Here is a 23,857-nt window from a genome sequence, read left to right as displayed (position 1 = left end):
TTCTGCCTTTTTATTTTTTAGTTATTTTTTAAAATGGAGTTTATTGTTACATTTAATACTGGGCAACGCCAGGTACATCTATAGTTCATCCGGGAAAATACTGATAAGGAAAATACCAACTTTGTTGGTATTTGTTTTGTAGTTTTAAAGTTTTAGCTGGGTACACATTAAAACATAATAAATTATGGAAACAATAAAAAATAAAATGTAGACAAAGATTCAGCTAGGAAATAAATTAACAGGTGGCGGGGGGGGCATTGTCATCTCAGAAAAGAACATGTTAACAGAGTCACGAAAGACAATTTGATTTTATGTCTTTTTTTTTTTTTTAATTAATCAAAACAATACATTTTTTTTTCATAGGAATTTAAAACAAACAAACAAAAAAATTTAATTCATACCAAAATTGTGCTGAGAAAAATATTAACAGAGAGAGAGGTCTGATCTTGATGGAGAGAGGATAAGCACACACATTTTTTTTTTTTTTCACTGCCATTTCTTATCGGTGAAACTGACGTAAAAATAAAAATATTGTCATCACGCGCAAGAGCTGTCATTTTCATTTAGTTCTAGAAACCAATTATAAACATCCATGATGCGAGTCTGTCTTAATTTTTTTTTCATTCTGTTTGTTTTCTTTAACCCCACCCCCAAAAGGTTTGTTTCCGCATTTACAACATTTGAATAAATATCCGCAGTCGTGACCAAAAGAAGCGCGAGCAGCCTCTGTCGACTAACACATCATTAGTAAAGCTGGCATAATTTGTTCAATTGGATGGGTTGCTGATTATTGTATACAAGAGAGGGTTGATTCAGCATCGTTTGTGCTCAAGATGCTGTCAAAAGCAACAAGGCAGTGATCAGTTCAAAGATACAGGCAGCTCCGGCTAGTTCGGCTGACCAAGACATTTGGGGTGTCTCTTTCGGGCTGGATTCGTCCAGTTTCGCATAAAACATGATAATACTTGTAGAAATGGCAGATACTGATAAAAAACAATAAAAAATAAATAAATTAGTAAAATAAAATATAATAAATAAATAAAAGAAAAAAGAAAGAAAAAGATGTAATTCAGTACATTTTCCTGCAAAATATAAAAATACTCATACCTAAAAAAAAATTAAAACAAAAATATTTAAACTTTAGCCTTGTTTTTCTAAGAAAAAAAAAAAAAAGAAATGAAAATTTTTTTCTTTTTTTTTTACATAAAATATTCTTCGTAGATTTATTTTTGTAGATAACAATTAAGAAATTTGATGTTAATTACAGAAAGGAAAATCCAATTTTTCTTAGAAAAGAAATGTTTTATTTTAAGTAATTTTTTTTCAAGCTAAAATTCAAAATCGGAAAGTCTGCAATTTAGTTTTTTCAGGTTATGCAAACTAAAATTGAGAGAGAGTGGTAAGTGTTAGAAAAATGAGAAGAAAAATTTTCTGATGAATTTAAAATAGTTTTGACATTTTTTTTTTTTTTTTATTCAAAATTTTTTCTCTCAAGAAAAATAAGAAAAATTTTCTGATAAATTTAAAATAGTTTTGATATATATTTTTTTTTTATTCAAAATCTTTTAGTGAATGCAATATTTAAAAAATTCTAATGCATTTTATTACATAAAAAAAGCCACCATGACAGTTTTCTCTCAAGTTTAGTGATTTTATTATACTGGAGAAATTGCAATCAATAATTTTGACTCAAACATGTACCGCCATTTTTAATCACAAGATCTTAACATAATTGAGACTAATTTTTTATTTAAATTACTTATCGCATATCAAATTGAATAATTTTTTTTCGTAATTTTGGGAATTTATACTAATTTCAACATGACATGCAAGTATGTAATAATGTTTTCACCTGAAATGCGTTGGTTTAAAAGATCACAAAACTACTCAAGCACCACATATTCATTTTTTAATGACGTAACTAAATCGTTTTTTCTTACACTAAACATCAGACAAAAAAAAAGATTTTGCTTTGACAAGAATTTTAATTTCTGAAAGCTTTAATTAAAATAAATTTTATTTATTAGGTTGGTGCAAAGATAATGTTTTTTGGTGTTCAACTTCATGCCAAAAAACATTATTTTTGCACCAACCTAATATTTTAACAAACATATATTGTTATGGCTTTCTGCATAGGCTGTATCTGCTCAGAGGAGCAGGAGATATGGGTCTCTTGGAATATCGTGCTACTATTGTGAACACCAGGTAATATCTGATGTGCTTCTATAACCCAAACTGCATAATGGTACATCAAGATCAAGAAACAAGAGCCAGCAGAACAGCTTCCATCATGAAACTGGCATATTTAATTATGTTGAAATTAGTAAAAAAATCCAAAAATTACGAAAAATGATAAAGTATAAAAGTAATTATTAATTGGCCCTTTTGAAGCAAAATTTTGCTTTTTTTTTTTTTAAAGCAGTTTGACCTTCAAAAAATTGTATTTACCCTTTTTTAAATTTTGGCTTTATGTTAAATTTATGTACAAAATTATAAATTCTGAAATAATTGTTTTTTTTTTTTTCAACATGTAATCACCTAAGGAAAAAAAATTATTGGGAGGAGCCAAGAACATTTGTCTACAAATTTATCAATATTTTCAAATATTTTTTTTAAGCTTCCTGGTATGCTTAAAATATATGAAGATGGTAGAATATATTTCTTAGTGCAAGCATTTTTATCTTAAAAAAAAAAAAAAAAAAAAAAAGAAAGTTATTTCTTCCAAAAACATAAAAAGCCTATGATTTCAATTTCATAGGAAGCATCTTTACTTCATCACTTTAGAAAATATGAAAATACTGACATCAAGGACCTAGAAGAATATGAAAAATACAAATACCCTGGCATAGAAGAAAACGAAAAATTGACTGTAAATATTAGTGGTGGGACGATTAATCGGAATCGGAATCGTTAATCGTAAGAATCGTGTATTTTGGGAGGTATCGGAATCGGAATCGCATCGTTAAAAAATACCTTAATTTTCCGATTCCTTCATTACGATTCTTTTAGTCTGATGTTGAAAAAAAGAAAAAAATTCCTGATATTTCTAACCGCAAGAGAGAAATGTAGCATGTTATAAAAAGAAACCAAAGAAATTCATTATTAACAGAGCAATGCTTAGTGCCCCTCCCTTACAAGGTTCATTCATTCAGATCTATTGTGATCAAAACTACAAAAGAGTTAACTTGAAAAGAAGTATGCAGGGCTCTACATTGCGAGTAAAAAAAAACGCTTATCTTTTTGGCGATTGTTTTTTTTTACTGACAAATCTTCTAATACTGAATGAAAATGCTTTTTCAACTTATATTTTCTTAAAATAAAACGAGCAAAGTCAAATTATTTAAACAGTAAAAGGTTTAATAGAACAATATACTTTTTTTTCTTTTTTTAAAAGAAGGCTTTTGAAATAAATATCTCTAAAATGAAATTGATCACGTTGTATTATTTCGCAAAGTTTTGACAGTAGTCGGTTTCTTTTGAAGTTTCAAAAAAATCGACCCCATACCTATCTCTTCCAAACCTAAAGTTATTAAATAACCCCTTCGTTAATTTAAGGGTAATTAATTCAATTCAGTCAAGTTTTTTTTTTTTTTAATTTCATTGAAATAAAATCCATTATTATTATTATTTTTCTCCAGAAAGATAAAACCCTGATTTTGATTATATTAAAAGCAGAATAATATAATCTTTTTTCTAGAATTTTAAATTGAAAATTAAAAGTGTTTTGCGCAGTTTTTTGCCGAACGAAAAAGAAATTAATATATATATTTTTAAAAGGTTTTGTAATCAATTAATTTTTATGTCTAAATAATATTTACGATTAATTAAATAATTTCATTTTAAAAAGTATTTATAAATAGAATTTTACTTAAGACTTATAGTTTAGCAATATTGAACCGCATTAACCATGTATGAATTGAACACAGTCAACCAAAAAAAAAATTCAAAAGAAAATGCATATTTGCATTTCATTATGTAAACTTTTATACATTGGTTTCAAAAATTAAATTCTATGAGTTTTTTTGTTAACTACCGGTTGGTACAATTTACCGCCCCATCCCTTTATATTTTTTTCTTTTTGTCTTTTTTAGCGGATTATTTTCAATTAATTATCCAAATAAGTGACTAGCTTTAAAACAAAATTTAATAGTAAATTATTTGTTTACAGATAAACTGAATTTTCTAATATGGCCCAAAGTCCAAAAAAAGTCTTGCATGGAAACTTTTTGAAGTTGAAGATGATGAGTTGAAAGCCATTTTCAAAGTCTGTAAATTAAAATATCGCGAGGAATAAAACCATCTAACATGACCACAACCAACATGTTAAAACATTTAACTATGAAGCATCCAAATAAATTGGAGGAGCAAAATAAAAAAGAAAAGTAACAAAAAATTACCAACTAGTCACTCAGAGCAGTTTTATTAGTGAGGGTGGAAATCGCAGTGTCTTTTTTTTTTTTTTTTTGCCTACGTCACCATCTAGGTGTCACCAATTTTTTTTAACCCTCCTTAACTTCAAAGAGTAAATACAATATATACAACTAAAAAAGTAATTTTTAAAAATGCTGATTCTATTCATGAAAAATTCTTTTAACTAGAAATTAAAACTTAGGTAAAGATAGCTGACTGACAGCAACAGGAGCACTGGTTAACTACTGAACCACGTGGGAAGGTGTGGGGGGGAGGAAAAAAGGAAATTAAATGATGATAATAAATTATGATAACCGTCTTTGAAAGGCACTAAACTAAAATTTACTTCTTTAAAATTTTAGGCGGCATTCCCCGGCGATTTTAAAGCACTCTCTCTTTCTCTCAAAAAAAAAAAAAAAAAAAAAATTTAATTTTTAAGTTTGGGAAAGATATATTTATTATAACCGAATTCCTGTATGAAGACTGGATCTACTTTATTAGACGTTAATTTGTGAGATAAGTAATTTTTCAATGTTTAATATGTTTTTAAAGTATCAATTATCAATTACATTTTTTTAATTGCATTTATTTTTCAATTTATTAAAAAAGAAAACAGGGTTTTAAATGTATTTTTCAAGGTAACAAGCTTCGAAAGAAGTCTAATAAAAAAAATCACTTAATTTTTAATTTCGACAACCCTGAGAATTTAATTATTAAAAAAATATTGAAATGTGACATTTTTTTATTTAACATTTCTATTAGTTCAATTAATTTTCTTTCAATAATTCATTTCACTCAACAAACTTCACCATTTTTTTTTTTTTTAATCTTTTTCTGTAATTTTGGTAATTATGTTTGCTCAATTTTATCTAGTATTTCATTTGTTTTTTTATAGTGGTATCATTTTTATATGTGTTCCTTTGATATACCCTATTTCAAAATTAGTTTGGCTAAACTTATTCTTCACGTTAGAAACAACGTGTAAAAGCAATGAAAAAGTAAGAAAAATAATAGGTGTTAACTACTCCTTGTGAATTATGGAGGTCTGAAGAACTGCCGTCACAAATACAACTATCAATAGCCAAACAAAAAATCGTTTTTGAAATTCCTTTAATTGTAACTTTTCGCTATACCTACCTTTTGGTATAAAACACAAAAACTTTCGATTAATGGTATTTCTCATATATGGTCGTTAACTTTGGAAAGGTTATTTTGTATCTACGGCGCCATGTCACGTGGTATATTGTTTTTTTTTCATTACGCACGTTCATTTATAAATTATTAAATTAAATATTTATCTTTTTTATATTTAATTAGTATATATTTTCTTTCTCTTCCGCTATATTTTTTTTATTTAATTCATTAAATCTGTTAATTATGAGGACCAAAATAATGAATCGTGTGTATTTATTCTCTAATTTTCTTGTTTTTGTTCTGTTATATAAATTCTATTTTATTTGTTTTTGCTCTGAAGGATAAATTCTATTTTCTTTGAGTTTTTTTTTTCTGTATTCCAATTAAGTAAAATAAATTTTCTCTAAAATAAATTTTGCTAATTTTTCCGTTTAGTTTACTATATAATAATTTTATTTAAACCAAAACACGACGGTGTAGACATAAAATATCTCTTCCAAAGTTAGGGAACATATTTGGGAACTACCAACCATAAGTATAAAACTACCTGGTATATTTCAAAACAATAATTCTCTAGGAATCGGAATCGGAATCGGACTTGGTATCAGAATCGTTAATCAATATTTTCCTGGAATCGGAATCGTATGAAAATTAGGAATCATCCCAACACTAGTAAATATATATACGCTGTATGAGGAAAATCCATAAAACAGAGCTTACTAACAAATAACTGCATAAATGCCTGTTATAACCTAGCTTTGACATTGTCGACTGGCAACAAAAAGATTAGATACCAAAACAAGGAAAATTTTAACACTGTACAGACTAACATACAGAAACCAACGTCTGCCTAGGTAATATCTGAGGTATGGGTCTCAGAGATTGACCATTAGCATCACACTACTATCGTGAGCACTGGGTAATATCTGATCAACTCCCAAAATCCAAACCTCAAAATGGTGCACCAACATAATGAAATAAGAGCTAGCTGAACAACCTCCATCACAAAACTGGCCAAACATTTTAGACAAGACCGTTTTACAAATGAGACAGAAACATAAAACAAACCTGCTACGGAAATCGGCCAAAAGAGTCGACAAAAAAAATACATCAAAACCTTTAATTGCAAAAAAAAACTTGAAGAATGCATCAACCAATGTGCCAAGTATTTTTTGTATGAATTTACTCGAGACTATATAGATAAAGAAAGTTCTAGAGATTGGCTAAAAAGCGAACTGCTCCACTATGACCAGGAGAGGATTATAATGGCTGCCCAAGATCAAGGCTCCATAACCAATGCTTTTAACAAGATGAGTGGTCTCAGCAATAATAACAAATGCAAGTTCTGACACACAGAAGTAGAGAGTGCGAACCACCTCATATCCAGCTGTAAAGTTCTGCTGGGGGACAGTTACTATACGGTGTGATACAATGGTGTGTGTAAATATCTCCACTGGATGATCCATAAAAAGTTAAACATTGAATGCAGCAGCAAGTCCTGGGAACATCTACAGAAAAGAACAGTTGGAAATAAGTCAACACACACCTCTAAACACCCAGGCAAAGCCAGGTACCTAGGCTAGTATAGAATAAGTCAGAGAGTTGCAACCTTGGTTGAAGTCAGTGTCCCTAATGATGGAGGTCTGAACAAAACTGAAAGGGAGAAACAGACTAAATATCAAAGTCTCATGTATGATATTAAAAGAAACTGGAATCTTGGGGAGATATCAATCATACCAGTTATTATAGATGCCACAAGGCTTATGAAAAAGAACCTGAAGTCCTACCTAACTAATATTCCTGGTGAACCAAATGCAAAAGAGATCCAAACAATTGCACTTAAGAGAACAACGAGGATACTAAAAAGAGCTCTCAGTTGGTTTCAATAAAAAGCAGGGCAATGTCTCATACCCAACGTTACAATCATCAAAAGAAGAAAATAAAAAAAAATAAAAATCTAATGTAGCAGCAAGTCTTGGGAACATGTTTACCAGAAACAACAGTTGGAAATAAGTCATACACCATCCACTATGACTACGAAATTCCTACAGCTATATACCTAGAAAATGTGGCTATTAAGCCTGACGTAGTGATATGGGACAAGGAGAAATAAGCAACCTTAGTAGAAGTTAGTGGCCTTAATGTATAAGCACATGCCTTTTGATTTAATATGCATTTACTCAAAGCGTAGACACGCACGCACACACACCTTCAATAACGCAGCGGTTACCTATCCTTGTAATTCTCGTTTGGCCAACAGGATTTCTTTCTCTCTCGATCTTTCGTTCTTTTTGATTCAAACCTCCAATGTGAGCGGTGATATTGGACAAGGAGGAGAAAGAAGCAACCTTAGTAAAAGTCCGTGTCCCCCAATGATACCGTGTTAAACAGAGCTGAGAAGGAAAAGATAACGAAATACCAAGACTGTCTTACAAATAAGAGAGAAACACAAAATAAACATGCTACAGAAATAACTCAAAAGACAACACATCAAAACTTTCCATTGCAATAACTGGGAGAATGGGCCAACCAACAGCATGTCAAGTATTTTCTGGATGAAATGATCTAGGATTAAACAGATAAGAAAGGCTCTCTTAGACCTTCTTAAAAGATTCCATCCATCCATAGTCCTTGAGCCCCTGGAGGGCATAGCCATCTACAACTTTTTGTAGATGCTTTTGTAGTGAGGAGTTCTTTTTACAGGGTGAGGGTGTTGGCCCCACGCCCAACCTTCCCAGAAGGTATATACAGCGCCTAGCCTTCCCAAATGATCACCCATCTGGCGCTGCCCAGGCTCAACGTTGCTTAACTTCGGTGATCTGGTGAGAACCGGTGTGTCAACATGATTGTGCCATACATTAAAAGAGGATTGCTCCATTATAATCAGAAGAGGATGATAATGGCTACCCAAGATGGCTTGATGGCCAATAATTTTTAGGAAATGAATGATTTCAGAAATGACAACAAATGTAAGGTTCTGTTCGGGGATGGCTACTATATGATGTGACACAATGGAATGTGTAATATCTCCACAGAACTATCTGTAAAAAGTTTAATATCAAATGCAGTAGCAAGTTCTTGAGACATTTACCAGAAAGAACAGTTGGAAATAAGTTACACATCATCCACTATGACTATCCAATTCTTAAAGCAACGCACCTGGAAAGCAGACCTATTAAACTTGGGATAATGGTATGGAACAAGAAGAAGAAGAAGAAGCAACCTTAGTTGAAGTGTCTTCAATGATATTGGCTAAAACAGAGTTGAGAGAGAAAAGATAAAATATCAAGGTCTTGTATACAACATAAAAAGAAACTGCAATCTTAGAAAGATCCGCCATTCATGTAGTTATAGGAAGAACCAAACTCATGAAAAAGAATTTCAAAAACTACCTAGGAAATATACCCGGTGTACTAAGTGCAAAAGAGATACAAATAATTGCACTTAAAGTGACAATTAGAATTTTAGAAAGATCTCTTTGTGGGAATGTCTAAGATAGAGTGAATGTCTAGCTTCCAGATGCCCCTCAACCCCAGCTAAAACAAAGGGATAAAAAAAGAAAGATTTTAACCAATTACAAAGTCCACATTGATGGCTGGTTGGTTGTTTTTGTTTTACGGCATTTCAACCCTTTTTAGGTTATTTAATGTCGAATCCAGTGATTTTGAAGAAAAAGTTTTTAATAATATATTTGTTTTTTGTCAAGTCAGTTTCTATTTAACCCATAGTTGGGACCCTAACAGGTACTACCACTCCGGGTCAAAGTAGACCTGGGAGCAATGGTAATTAAGGGGTGTCTCCACACTCTCCAAAGCCCGCAAGCTGGGGCCTCACTATCGGATTATAGTTTAAGGTAATATCCAGGACCCATATTGATGGCATCCTTAGAATCAATTGTGGAGCCTCTGAATCTGGTTAAAAAAGTTTCTTTTTCAAGAGAGCATATATCACAGAGACACAGATCTAATCATTGGATATCTAGCCGGTGTGCACTGAGAACTTATTTCGACAAAAGCATGCACTTGCAAGAACAATAGAATAATTATCAAATGTACCAAAACGTCATTTGAATAAAAATCACGAACCTGACACAGGCATTTGTATATGAATAAACAACAAACTTGTTCAATTGTCAAAAATTAAAAGTATGAGGTCTGAAAGGTGATCTTCAGTAAAAGATTACACAGGTGTAATCAAAAGTCAAGTCAATTCAGTGAAATGACAATGGCTGGATAAGCCGCCTTTTGGGTATGGCTGCAGTGACAATGCAAATAAGCATGTCAGGTGGTCACAAATGGCTACATAAGAACAACCAAAAAGGTCATCATTGTTGATTGACAATTTTGACAGAATAAGAATCACCCCATTGATTGTGTGCATCTCCCACCTAACGACCCATAAACGTCACCAAGAATAAAGATATATTGTTTTATATCAATGTGTTGTCATTCTTTTAAACAAAGAAGAAATACAACATAACTCCGTCCTCTTGCATTAGAGCAATAATGATGAAAAATTGATTTCTTACCAGACAAAAGACACAGGGAAGAAACAGTGAGCAGACGATTGGTGCGGAATGTTGGTGGGAGATAAGTGTCCAGCCTCTTGGAAATGAGCATTATCATCGTGGTCATCATTCCGATCCAGCCAGTCAAGCTGAGGAATTGCATCACATGGTACCAGGCTGAAATAATAACAATGGATATTAATATTACTAATAATAACAATGGATACTAATATTACTAATAATAACAATGGATACTAATATTACTAATAATAACAATGGATACTAATATTACTAATAATGACAATGGATACTAATATTACTAATAATGACAATGGATACTAATATTACTAATAATAACAATGGATACTAATATTACTAATAATAACAATAGATACTAATATTACTAATAATAACAATGGATACTAATATTACTAATAATAACAATAGATACTAATATTACTAATAATGACAATGGATACTAATATTACTAATAATGACAATGGATACTAATATTACTAATAATAACAATGGATACTAATATTACTAATAATAACAATGGATACTAATATTACTAATAATAACAATGGATACTAATATTACTAATAATAACAATGGATACTAATATTACTAATAATAACAATGGATACTAATATTACTAATAATAACAATGGATACTAATATTACTAATAATAACAATGGATACTAATATTACTAATAATAACAATAGATACTAATATTACTAATAATAACAATGGATACTAATATTACTAATAATAACAATGGATACTAATATTACTAATAATAACAATGGATACTAATATTACTAATAATAACAATGGATACTAATATTACTAATAATGACAATGGATACTAATATTACTAATAATAACAATGGATACTAATATTACTAATAATAACAATGGATACTAATATTACTAATAATAACAATGGATACTAATATTACTAATAATAACAATGGATACTAATATTACTAATAATAACAATGGATACTAATATTACTAATAATAACAATGGATACTAATATTACTAATAATGACAATGGATACTAATATTACTAATAATGACAATGGATACTAATATTACTAATAATAACAATGGATACTAATATTACTAATAATAACAATAGATACTAATATTACTAATAATAACAATAGATACTAATATTACTAATAATAACAATAGATACTAATATTACTAATAATAACAATAGATACTAATATTACTAATAATAACAATAGATACTAATATTACTAATAATAACAATAGATACTAATATTACTAATAATAACAATGGATACTAATATTACTAATAATAACAATGGATACTAATATTACTAATAATAACAATGGATACTAATATTACTAATAATAACAATGGATACTAATATTACTAATAATGACAATGGATACTAATATTACTAATAATAACAATGGATACTAATATTACTAATAATAACAATGGATACTAATATTACTAATAATAACAATGGATACTAATATTACTAATAATAACAATGGATACTAATATTACTAATAATAACAATGGATACTAATATTACTAATAATAACAATGGATACTAATATTACTAATAATAACAATGGATACTAATATTACTAATAATAACAATAGATACTAATATTACTAATAATAACAATAGATACTAATATTACTAATAATAACAATGGATACTAATATTACTAATAATAACAATGGATACTAATATTACTAATAATAACAATAGATACTAATATTACTAATAATGACAATGGATACTAATATTACTAATAATGACAATGGATACTAATATTACTAATAATTACAATGGATACTAATATTACTAATAATAACAATGGATACTAATATTACTAATAATAACAATAGATACTAATATTACTAATAATAACAATGGATACTAATATTACTAATAATAACAATAGATACTAATATTACTAATAATAACAATGGATACTAATATTACTAATAATAACAATGGATACTAATATTACTAATAATAACAATGGATACTAATATTACTAATAATAACAATGGATACTAATATTACTAATAATAACAATGGATACTAATATTACTAATAATGACAATGGATACTAATATTACTAATAATGACAATGGATACTAATATTACTAATAATGACAATGGATACTAATATTACTAATAATGACAATGGATACTAATATTACTAATAATGACAATAGATACTAATATTACTAATAATGACAATGGATACTAATATTACTAATAATAACAATGGATACTAATATTACTAATAATGACAATGGATACTAATATTACTAATAATGACAATGGATACTAATATTACTAATAATGACAATGGATACTAATATTACTAATAATAACAATGGATACTAATATTACTAATAATGACAATAGATACTAATATTACTAATAATAACAATGGATACTAATATTACTAATAATAACAATGGATACTAATATTACTAATAATAACAATGGATACTAATATTACTAATAATAACAATAGATACTAATATTACTAATAATGACAATGGATACTAATATTACTAATAATGACAATGGATACTAATATTACTAATAATGACAATGGATACTAATATTACTAATAATGACAATGGATACTAATATTACTAATAATAACAATGGATACTAATATTACTAATAATAACAATGGATACTAATATTACTAATAATAACAATGGATACTAATATTACTAATAATAACAATAGATACTAATATTACTAATAATAACAATGGATACTAATATTACTAATAATGACAATGGATACTAATATTACTAATAATGACAATGGATACTAATATTACTAATAATGACAATGGATACTAATATTACTAATAATAACAATGGATACTAATATTACTAATAATAACAATGGATACTAATATTACTAATAATAACAATGGATACTAATATTACTAATAATGACACAAAAAGAACTATAAAACAAGAATCTATATATTAATACGATAGCGTGTTCTTTGGTGTGTCACTCTTACAACCGAGTCGTTTGTTATTTCTTGTCATAAATAATTTAACCAAGAATTCTTCATAAGTTTTAGTTTCGACTATAGCTGACGCCACTTCAATCATCTATTTTTTTTTATAAATAATTTTATCAAGAATTCTTCATAAGTTTTGGTTTCAAATATGGCTGAAGGAACTAAAGTTATATATATATATATATTTTTTTTTTTCTTTTCATAAGTTTTTATTTCGGTTTCGATTCAAGCTAATGCATCCAAGTCATTTATGAAATCGCAACTTTATAACAAATAAAAATCGATAGAACATTAACTCTATAATAATATATATGAAAAGCGTACTTTACGACCGGGCTTTACCGCACATTTGTGCTAGCTTTGATAGTTTGTGCTAGCTTTGATAAATACTTTTGCAGTTTTAACAAAAAAACTACAATAATATCAGAGCGTCTCCATTTACACTGAATATCTACAGAATGGCAACATCAATATATTACATATGAATGAGTCCCCTGTGGAATTTCCACAGGTCTCGCTAGTAAAGAACTAAAAAGAATAAACGTGATAAAAAATAAAGTAAAAGAATTAGGAAGGAAAAAACGGAAAAAAAACCAGAAAAGTATTTTAAAAAACAAAAGTATTAAAAAAACAAAAGTAGAAAAACAGAAAAAGTATAAAAAACAAAGTATAATGTATAAAAAAAGCATAAAAAACAAAAAAAGTATAAAAAAGCAAAAAAGTATAAAAAAACAAAAAAGTATAAAAAAAACAAAAAAGTATAAAAAAAACAAAAAAGTATAAAAAAAAACAAAAGTATGAAAAAAAACAAAAGTATGAAAAAAACAAAAGTATGAAAAAAACAAAAGTATGAAAAAAACAAAAAAGTATGAAAAAAACAAAAAAGTATAAAAAAACAAAAAAGTATAAAAAAAAACAAAAAAGTATGAAAACAAAAAAAATAACAAAAAAGTATGAAAAAAACAAAAAAGTATGAAAAAAACAAAGAAGTATGAAAAAAACAAAAAAGTATGAAAAAACAAAAAAGTATGAAAACAAAAAAAAAATAAAAACCAAAAAAAATATGAAAAAAACAAAAAAGTATAAAAAAACAAAAAAGTATAAAAAAAACAAAAAAGTATGAAAACAAAAAAAAAATAATAAAAAACAGAAATGAAAAAGTAGGAGAAACCAGAAAAAAGTGGAAAAATAAAAACAGTAAAAGGAAAAAGTGCTTTACAGTAAAGAACAAGTGTTAACGTTATGGAGTAAGTTCAGAGAACTTGTGTCTTGCAAAGCAGAAAGGGAACCAAGGGAAGGCATGTATATGATGAATGGAATTGAAATCTCCCCAATGAAAGTTGATATCAGTAATAATGGGAATGATACGATGGGTGTGCAATGTTAGTCATAAAAACAGGCTTAGAGCTGATGACCTCAGAAGAATAAAGTTGTGTAAGCAAACTTTGTTGGTTTGGTCACAATGGAGAAAGTTCTTGAGTTAATAGATGCAAAAAAGTTGAGATAACAGGGTCAGTTAAAAGAGGAAGGCCAAGAAAAACATAAATGATAAGGCTGGACTTGAAAGAAAAGAGGGATAAATAAAGACCTGGCCAGAGGTTAGTTAGACAGTTAATTCCTAAAAGCCGTCTAACATAAGCCAGCATGTAAACCATATGTTAAATCGAATATGACGATAATTTCCATCTAAATTTATCATTCGCAACAAATTAGATATTGCTTTCCTGCCAGAAAACTCTTCCTCTTTATTCATGTCATTTATTTATTGGCATTATTTTCTTACTCGCCTATTATGTTGCTGTTGCTACATCTCTTTACTCAACCTCCCAACATCTTGCAAGGGACATTCCAAAAGTAATGCCTCCTATTTTTTATCCACCCAAATGGATCAAAGGGGATTGCAAATTGCACTGTTGTTATAATTGAATTTCTGCATTCATAACCTGAAAGTCTCCTCTGTTGCAGATATTGACAGTGTGAGACTCTAAGAAGGTAACTTCTATCATGAACAGTGCATCAGAAACAAATGCATCATTAAATTCCTCTCTGCATAAAATAATTGAATTGATTAACATTCATTGGTGCCTGTTGAATGTTTACGAAGCCAATACAGTTGATGTCAGCACAGTTAGGAGAGGAGTTTGTCAATTTCAAAATGGCAACAGATGTGAGTGCTCCGGATTTTTGCTAAGAGGCTGGCAAAAGTGCATTGAGAATGGTGGTGACAATGTAGAAAAATAAATTCTGGAGCCCAAAAGGTTGCTTGTTTTAATTGTATCACTCCCGTCTATGTACGTCTTCAACTTTTTAGTTTTTGAACTAAAAAAAAATAGGAGGCCTTACTTTTGGAACAGCCTTCATATTTTTTATTTTTTATTTTTGGAATCCTTTGAGATGAGGCTTTATAATTTGTGTATTCATTTTTTTTGTGGACCGTTATCCTCATCTTCATACTTGTGATTGTTTGACCATGTTTAGGCCAACTCATTCTCTGGCCTTCATGGTGAGACAACAACTATGGAAGGTATTAATCACTGGCGATACTGTTACAATACTTAGCATTCTTATCCCGTCACGGTTAACCACCTGAAGAAGGCCAGAGGACAAGTTAGTCGAAACATGGTAAAACAACCATGAATACAGTCTGAATAAAAAAAAAGAAAAAAAGAAAAAAGAAAAAAAGAAAAAAGAAAAGAAAAAGAAAAAGAAAAGGAAAGAAAGAAAAGAAAAGAAAGAAAAAGAAAAGAAAACAAAAAGAAAAAGAAAAGAAAGAAAAAGAAAAAAAGAAAGAAAAAGAAAAAAAGAAAGAAAAAGAAAAAAAGAAAGAAAAAGAAAAAAAGAAAGAAAAAGAAAAAAGAAAGAAAAAGAAAAAAGAAAGAAAAGAAAAAAGAAAGAAAAGAAAAAAGAAAGAAAAAGAAAAAAGAAAAAGAAAAAAGAAAGAAAAAGAAAAAAGAAAGAAAAAGAAAAAAAGAAAGAAAAAAAAGAAAGAAAAAGAAAGAAAAAGAAAAAAAAAGAAAGAAATATACAAACCCTCGTAATAATCATTCACTGCCAAACATGTGTTGATGCAACTATCTTCTTTATTTAAGTCATTCATTTATTTATGCTATCCTCCTACACTTGTTACTACTACTACTACTACTACTACTACCAATTTCTGTATTCCTTTATGCCACCATTTCTTATTAGTGCTGATTCAGAACCTGACCTAAGGTTGTGCCAGTACCTTCCGGTAGTTTACGATAAGCAGCTGGAAGAACTGACGGAAAAAAACTGCCGCAAACACTTTAAATTCTCTGAAAACAAAACTAACATAAGACCAATTGTAGGGATAGGATGTCCATGTTCTACATTATGTATTTGTGTACCTCCATGCAAATTCGTCCGTGATAGCGTTTCTTTCAATCATCTTAGACTTTTGCACTTTTTGCATTTCTTATTTTTGGCAACGAACCTTTTCGTGACAGAAAGAGACTTCATTTCACACAATGTGCTGTAGTTCATCTTTGCTTTTAAAACAAAATTTTCTTGTTGCAATGCATCGATTTCATTAAAACTTGTCTGCTGATACCTGATTGACAATTGGTTAATTGCATAGACTTACTTCAGCTACTTACTGTAAACAGTCATAAGATGCCGACGCAACCTTGGGTCAGGTTCCGAATTAGTAACTTCTTGTCTTATTCATCCTTTGATTAACCACAACATGGATGTGCAACACTGTAACGAGTTGCGTAGTGAGGTGTACATATCAAGTACAAGACATTTATAACAGACTAGCAGAGGTACCCGGCATTGCCCAGATGTTTGGAGGTATATGTTGAGCATAAAAAAAAAAGTGTTAGTAAGCACGCAGGCTCGAACCTGTGACGCGCGTTACCCAGGTGTTTGGAAAAAAAAAAAGTGTTAGCAGGTAGGTAGGTTTGAACCCGTGACGACGTCAAGGCAGAAAAAAAAGTGAAAGAAAATGTGAACTTTTATCACTACGTTTCAAAGGAAGTGGAAAGCGTTCAGATTTAGTGATGCCAATCAAAAAGTTGACTTGCTAAGTGAATGCAGAAATGGACGTTTGTTGAAGGCCACTTCAGTTTTATTTGTTTCCCCACGATGTTGGAGAAAACCAGCCCCCCCCCCCCAAAAAAAAAAGGGAGTGTCCAAATGAATAACAATTGTCTGATATGAGGGGTTTTCCCCCAGATTGGTCAAAGCTGATTGCTTTCTGGACATCCCTGCATGAAAGGCCGAGAAGCTGATTTCACTTTCGATTTAGTTTCGCTTTTATATGAAAAAGATAAACAAACACGCGAGAGGATAGAATAGCGTGAATTTTATAAAAGTCGATCAAAATAAATCTAGATATGACGTCCCTTCGCAAACTGTAGATATTATAATCGAGGGAGTATATAAAAAGTTCAAGAGAATAGTACCCCCCCCCCTCCTCCGAGAAGCCTGGTGAAAAAAGTCTTTGCTAGACAAACAAAAATGCATGGGACCATTTTGTCTTTTATATAGATAATGAGACATTTATGTAACAAAGTATACGGTGACAACGATGATGATTACTATTTGTAGATGTGAGAGATATGTGAAATCAACAATTCTTTTTACACACTGAGAAGAGATACATTATTTATGATGTGGACAGACAGTTAACACTTTGGAAGGGTTTTACATATAAATGTTCTTTTACAAAGACAAATCACAGAAACACATTACCTTTTAGGTTGAATGATGACTAGAGTTGTGACAACAGAATATTCTTTTCATTCTTTTGACCCAAGTATACATCTGACACAGTAAGACAGTCAATCAACTAAGAACCACATCAGTCTATATAAAAAACATAAGATATTAACGGATATATACTCAAGAGTCAAAACAATGAAAAGAATATGCTGTTGTCACAGTCCTAATGATGACAAACGAACACTTACAAATAACATGATATTTATTCTTCCAGCTGGATATTATGATGATCAGATCTTTGAATGCCTTGCAGAATTACATTTTCTTTCCTTTCTGGTCGCTTCCAAAAGGGTTTGGTTGACTGTTAACTCAACTCTGACTTCTCCCTCTCTCTCTCGCTACTCTCTAACTCGACTTCTGAAAATATTGTAAATCTATCCTTCTTTGTGACATCAAAACGTGCTCAGACATGTGATTCTCCTCACATGGATTTACATATAACATGTACCTCCACACATTTTCAGCCACACAAAGAAAATTCCTGAAATGAATTGTTCATTCTCCTAACTCTGACATAATTAATATATTTAGTAATTTCTAAACACAATGGGCAATTGCTCCACATTCCTAGAATCGCAATATGTATTCTTTCCAATTTCTGTTTACTGGGTTCGGTTCTAGCCTTTTCCTTTAATAAATATATTTTCAAACCTTATTTACTTTGTTCCTCAAATTACCAAGATCTGTCCCCTTTCATATCGGCAACATTACAGACATGCCAACAAAGGAACAAATGCAATTATAGGTATTATTTGGATTTGTCGGAGTACTGTTCTCATCTTAAATACCATTTTTACGTTTCGGTCGATGTAACCTCTAACCTTCATCAGATGTCTCATGTAGAAGTTGGGAATGATTCTGTCGCACCCGGGAATCTTCACAGAATTTCAAACGGAACCCTTTATTTAATCCATGGGCTAAGCATGCTCTCATTGTATCGGCCATGACTGCAAGATCCACAAGGACCCGTGGCATAATGGATAAAGTACTTGGTAAAATTTAGTTATAAAGTTACTCTCTTCTGAAGGTCGAAGGTTCAATACTTCATGTGGGCGACACTGAAAATACAATTGCAAATTTTTTTTTACATGGAGGTCACCACTTATTAAGGTCCAGAAGCCACTAGGGGATAAGGGTTATTTTGTGTACAGTAATCAATGGAATAGTGTTGAAGTATTCATTAGTATTGGAGATTTGATAAAGTGCCTTAAGGGGGTGATTCATCAGGAATTTGTTTATGTTGGACTTGAAGACATCCATGTTGAAGTCAGGAGGGAAACAGGCAAGCGGTAGAGAGTTCCACAGGCGTGCAGTTCTAAGAAAGAAGCTTTGTTCATGGAATCTATGTTTTGATTTAGGCACAGATAAAGAGTGGGGAAAATTATTGACAGTAGTTTCAGCTAGACAGGTGTTTATCGTGAAAGATTGGCGAGGGGGAGACCAGAGATTGGAGCTCAGACGAGCACCTGCCATGGAAATAATGATAAAACAAGGATAGGCTCGCAACGTCTATTTTGTGGGAGAGGTTGCAGGAAGGAGAAAAGGGCATCCCTCACTAAACCACGAAGTCTATTTTGTACTCTGTCAAGGCAGAATAGGCTGTTTTTAGCAGCTCCTGCCCAGATGTGGCAGCAGTATTCCATCCTTGGACGTACTTGGCTTTTATATAGATAGAAAATTGCATCAGTAGTGAGATATCTTCTTGAGCGGTAGAAGGATCCCACCATTTTTCCAGTGACCTTGGCAACTGACTTGATGTAGGTGTTCCTTTTCAGATCAGGAGTAAAGGTCAAACCCAGAAGCTTGTCAAAACATGGGGCCTCCCCTAGACGAGAGCCATCCATTTCAATTGATGCCAGATGGGGATCAGAGCGTTGATGATGTAAAGATAGGAGCTTGGTTTTAGATGCATTAAAAGTAACCAGCCACCTCTTCCCCCATTGTACCATGCGCTCAAGATCAGAGGAGAGAGAATCAGAGAGAACTTTGTCATTTACAGCCTTTGATGATGAATTATTTTGGAATTTGACCCAGTCATGGCAGATTGAACGAATAGCATGCTACCTCCGTGAATTAGATAACGGGTCCCGTTCAAAATTCTGTGCAGATTCCCAAGTTTGACCAGATATACCTGAAAAAGATCGGAGGTTACATCGACCAAAACGTTGTGAAAAATGACACTGAAGATGAGAATACTAGTCCGAATAATCCAAATAATCAATCCTTACCGCAAAAATTCAGACGCGAAATTCAATAATATAAATATAATATAAATATATCTTACCAGGTTCTTCGGCGTAAAAGGCAGGTATAATTTGACATCGGAGATAATCACAAAACTTGACCCACCAGAGGCCGTAAAAACTGTGAGGCGGCAATTTAAACCAGGCGTGCGTGACTGCTGCAAAGGCATAGAGAACATTGGCTACAAGCATCAAGCAGAGACAGACAGTCTCCAGCCCGGTGCGAGCTCGAGTCACCGCACCTCCACTCGACTTCATCTTGGTATCTTGAAGATCCGTATCCATTTGACCTCATCCTCCATTCGAAAAAAAAAAAAAAAAAAAAATTTACAAAGAAAAAAAAAAAAAAGAAAGTGGAGGAACAGAGGGCTCAATCGAGGGACGTGCCCATCATGGGCAATCTGAAAATAGAAAAAGAAATATTTTTGAATATACTAATGAATCACCACAAATCAAGGCTAAAAGCCACCCAAGGATAAGACTTAATAGATGGATTGTTTTGGTTTGATTGCTTTATGATATATCAAGCCTTTTCAGATTATTTAATAACGAATCCAATAATTTTGGAAAAAAAGGATTTTATGCTTCAAGTTCTTTATATCTCCAAATATTTATTCATGGTGTTTGGTTTGGTTGTTTTGTTTTACAACATATCAACCCAGTTCAGGTGCAATCATTTTGAAAAATTTAACAGTGTCGGCGACCACGGCTCTCCATATTGTAGAGCCATTGTAATCTCGAGAAGACAAGTAAAGACGGTAGTTTCCCGTTGCTTTTCGTCTTGATTCGGGGGGTGTATCTTCCCCAGTGAGTTAAACGCGCCTCCAGATACAAACCTGGAAATTTCTACGACTGTGCGTTGCATACAGCACCTTGCCTTCCCAAATGGTCACCCTTCTGGTGCTGGCCAGGCTCATTGTTGCTTAACTTTGGTGACCTGGTGTATCAACGTGATTGTGCCATATACTAATAAAGTTAAATAAAACGAATATAATAGTGAAATAAAGTTAAAAAGAAAAACTAGGTAGATGACTTGTGTAGCTGTTATTGTTTATTATATAAACTAGCTTGGGTGCCTGCTGTTCCCCGGGTGTCTGGAGGTGTGCGTTGAGCAAAAAAAAAGAGTGGTAGTAGGCAGGCAGGTTCGAACCTGTACTGCGAAAGGAAAACAACGTGATTAAAAAAACAAAAAAAAAATTAACATCTTTGCTGTTGCGCCTGTCGCCAAACTGGAAGTAGCAAAGCTTTAAATTAAGGCTAGTCAATCGAAAAAAGGGGATGACTTTCGAAAATATCGGTGAAAAAAGCGACCCCTCCCAATAGAAAAGTGTCCAGTTAAGGGTGAAGGAATTTAAGTTTTTAGCTCATTTTTTGATATTTGTCGTCCGAAGGGTCAAGCTTCAAAATGATATCGTGAAAATCCATTGCCTTTGTCAAAAGTTTTAGACATACATACATACATACATTTAAACAGACAGGTGAGATTTATATTATAGATGGGTACTAACATTTAATGCTACTAAGACGAAACTTTCCTTTAACAATTATGAAAAATTGCAAAAATTTTTTTATGCATAAAGTTCTTTATATCTTCAAATATTTATTCATGGTATTTAGTTTGATTGTTTTGTAGCGTTTTCTTTTTTTTCTTTCGACATTGTAGAACATGATTGAGGTTTGCAATAACATTTTAGTTTCGTGAATTTAAGCCAGGAAGCTGATACCTTCGGAGAATAGGATGGATAAACCAATACTTTTTTAATTACTTCCATTCAATTCAAACAAGGTATATTACTGCTGAAATTTAAGGGACTACTGTGATAGGAACCAGTTTCTAACGAGGTATCCTAAGTGGAGAGTTGTGTAGCAAGATGTTTGTTCACATTACATTTAAGTTTCTGCACACTGAGATAGTTGGAGGAAAGGAGCAGGAAGAGAATTTCAAAGGCAAGCTGTTTGAGGAAAGAATCTATCGGAGTAGAAGATCCTCTGGCATCTGGAGACCTCTAAAGTGAAAGGGTGGGATTTTGTTGGAAATTTTCATTGAGAGGACACATGTAGAATAAATTCTACAGTGCATATTTTGTGAAAGTATTTGTCAAATGAACAACACCGTGGCAATGTGACAGTGGCTGGAGTTTAGCAGACAGTGCAGTGTCTATTAACCTAATGCTTTCCCGTATCTAGGGACCTCAAGTGCTAAGAGTTCATTCGAGCACATTCCATTAAAGAACTTGTAAAACAGACACAGGGATGCAACATTGTGGTGATGGGACAGAGGTTGGAGCCTAGTTGGCAAAGTGGGACCTTTTAGATTGAAGACCCTTTTTTTGTTGGGCTCTATTCAAGAGGGAGAGACTAGTGGTAGATGCACCAGCCCAGACGTGACAACAATACTCCATACACGTTACATCCTAACACAAACCAAACTCTGTGAATAAACATTTGAAGATATAAAGAACTTGAAACACAAAAACTTTTCCAAAATTTTTTTTTTTTTTTTTACACGGTGGTCACCACTTATCAAGGCCCGGAAGCCACTCAGGGATAAGGGTTATTGCAAGTACATTACGTTAGTGTGGAGATTTGATGAAGTGTCTACTTATGGGGACGGTTCATTAAGAATTTGTTAACGTTGGACTTGAAGACATCCAAGTTGTAGTCAGGTGGGAAGCAGGCAGACGGAACAGAGTTCCACAGGCGTGCAGTTCTAAGAAAGAAGCTTTTTTCATGGAATCCACGTTTTGATTTAGGCACAGATAAAGAGTGGGGGAAATTTTTCACAGTGGATTCAGCTAGACGGGTGTTTTTCGTGAAAGATTGGCGAGGGGGGACCAGAGATTGGAGTTCAGACGAGCACCTGCCTGAAATTACTGAATTCAACGTTAAATAATCTAAAAAGGGTTGATATGCCATAAAACGAACAGCCAAATCAGGGGTTGAAACTTGGTTGATAGTTCGAGACCTATTCAGTTGGAAACTTTTTTTTTGACCCCGAGTGAGAGACTAGTAGTAGATGACCCATCCAGATGTGGCAACAATAGTTCATACATGGTCAAATGGTAGGTGCGAGTAATTTTCTAGCACACTAAAGAGAACCCCACTTTCTTTGCAGCAGCCTTCGCAAGGTCCTCAATGTATTTTAGTGATGTGAGGATTCCAATAATGTTCCCGATTTTGATACAATTACCAATTCCATACAAAATACCCGATTCTGATATAATTACTGATTCCAACGCTTTATAAATCTCTAAATATTTAAATATAAAATGGTTATTTTTTTACCCCAACTGTAATAAACATATGTAAAATGTGCATATAAAAGCCAAGTACGTCCAAGGATGGAATACTGCTGCCATATCTGGGCAGGAGCTGCTAAAAACAGCCTATCCTGCCTTGACAGAGTACAAAATAGACTTCGTGGCTTAGTGGGGGATACCCTTTTCTCTTCCCTGCAACCTCTCTTCCACAGAAGAGACGTTGCGAGCCTATCCTTGTTTTATCGTTATTTCCATGGCAGGTGCTCGTCTGAACTCCAATCTCTGGTCCCTCCTCACCAATCTTTCACGAAAAACACCCGTCTAGCTGAATCCACTGCGAAAAATTTCCCCCACTCTTTATCTGTGCCTAAATCAAAACGTGGATTCCATGAAAAAAGCTTCTTTCTTAGAACTGCACACCTGTGGAACTCTGTTCCGTCTGCCTGCTTCCCACCTGACTACAACTTGGAAGTCTTCAAGTCCAACGTTAACAA

The 23,857-nt window shown here is 31.8% G+C and overlaps 1 protein-coding gene across 3 annotated transcripts in view; it reads right to left on the bottom strand.

The window, feature by feature from the left end:
• Positions 1 to 302: 302 nt before the first annotated feature.
• LOC145256257 (uncharacterized) overlaps positions 303 to 23,857 on the bottom strand; it is a 43,603-nt gene continuing 20,048 nt past the window's right edge. For 2 of the 3 annotated variants that reach the window (XM_080114915.1, XM_080114916.1), the window contains exons 2-4: positions 20,145 to 20,504; positions 10,073 to 10,228; positions 303 to 983 (exon numbers count right to left, since the gene is read on the bottom strand). In XM_080114915.1, the coding sequence (XP_079971041.1) occupies positions 829 to 983; positions 10,073 to 10,228; positions 20,145 to 20,388 (555 nt within the window). In that variant the 5' untranslated portion in view covers positions 20,389 to 20,504 and the 3' untranslated portion in view covers positions 303 to 828. The remainder of the gene's footprint in view (positions 984 to 10,072; positions 10,229 to 20,144; positions 20,505 to 23,857) is intronic. The other variant, XM_080114917.1, reaches the window with a different exon arrangement.

Source organism: Euprymna scolopes, chromosome 32, assembly GCF_053919585.1.
Source record: "Euprymna scolopes isolate OS-2025 chromosome 32, ASM5391958v1, whole genome shotgun sequence".
In the NCBI taxonomy this organism is placed as follows: Eukaryota; Metazoa; Mollusca; class Cephalopoda; order Sepiida; family Sepiolidae; genus Euprymna; species Euprymna scolopes.
This window is presented reverse-complemented; position numbering and strand designations above follow the sequence as displayed.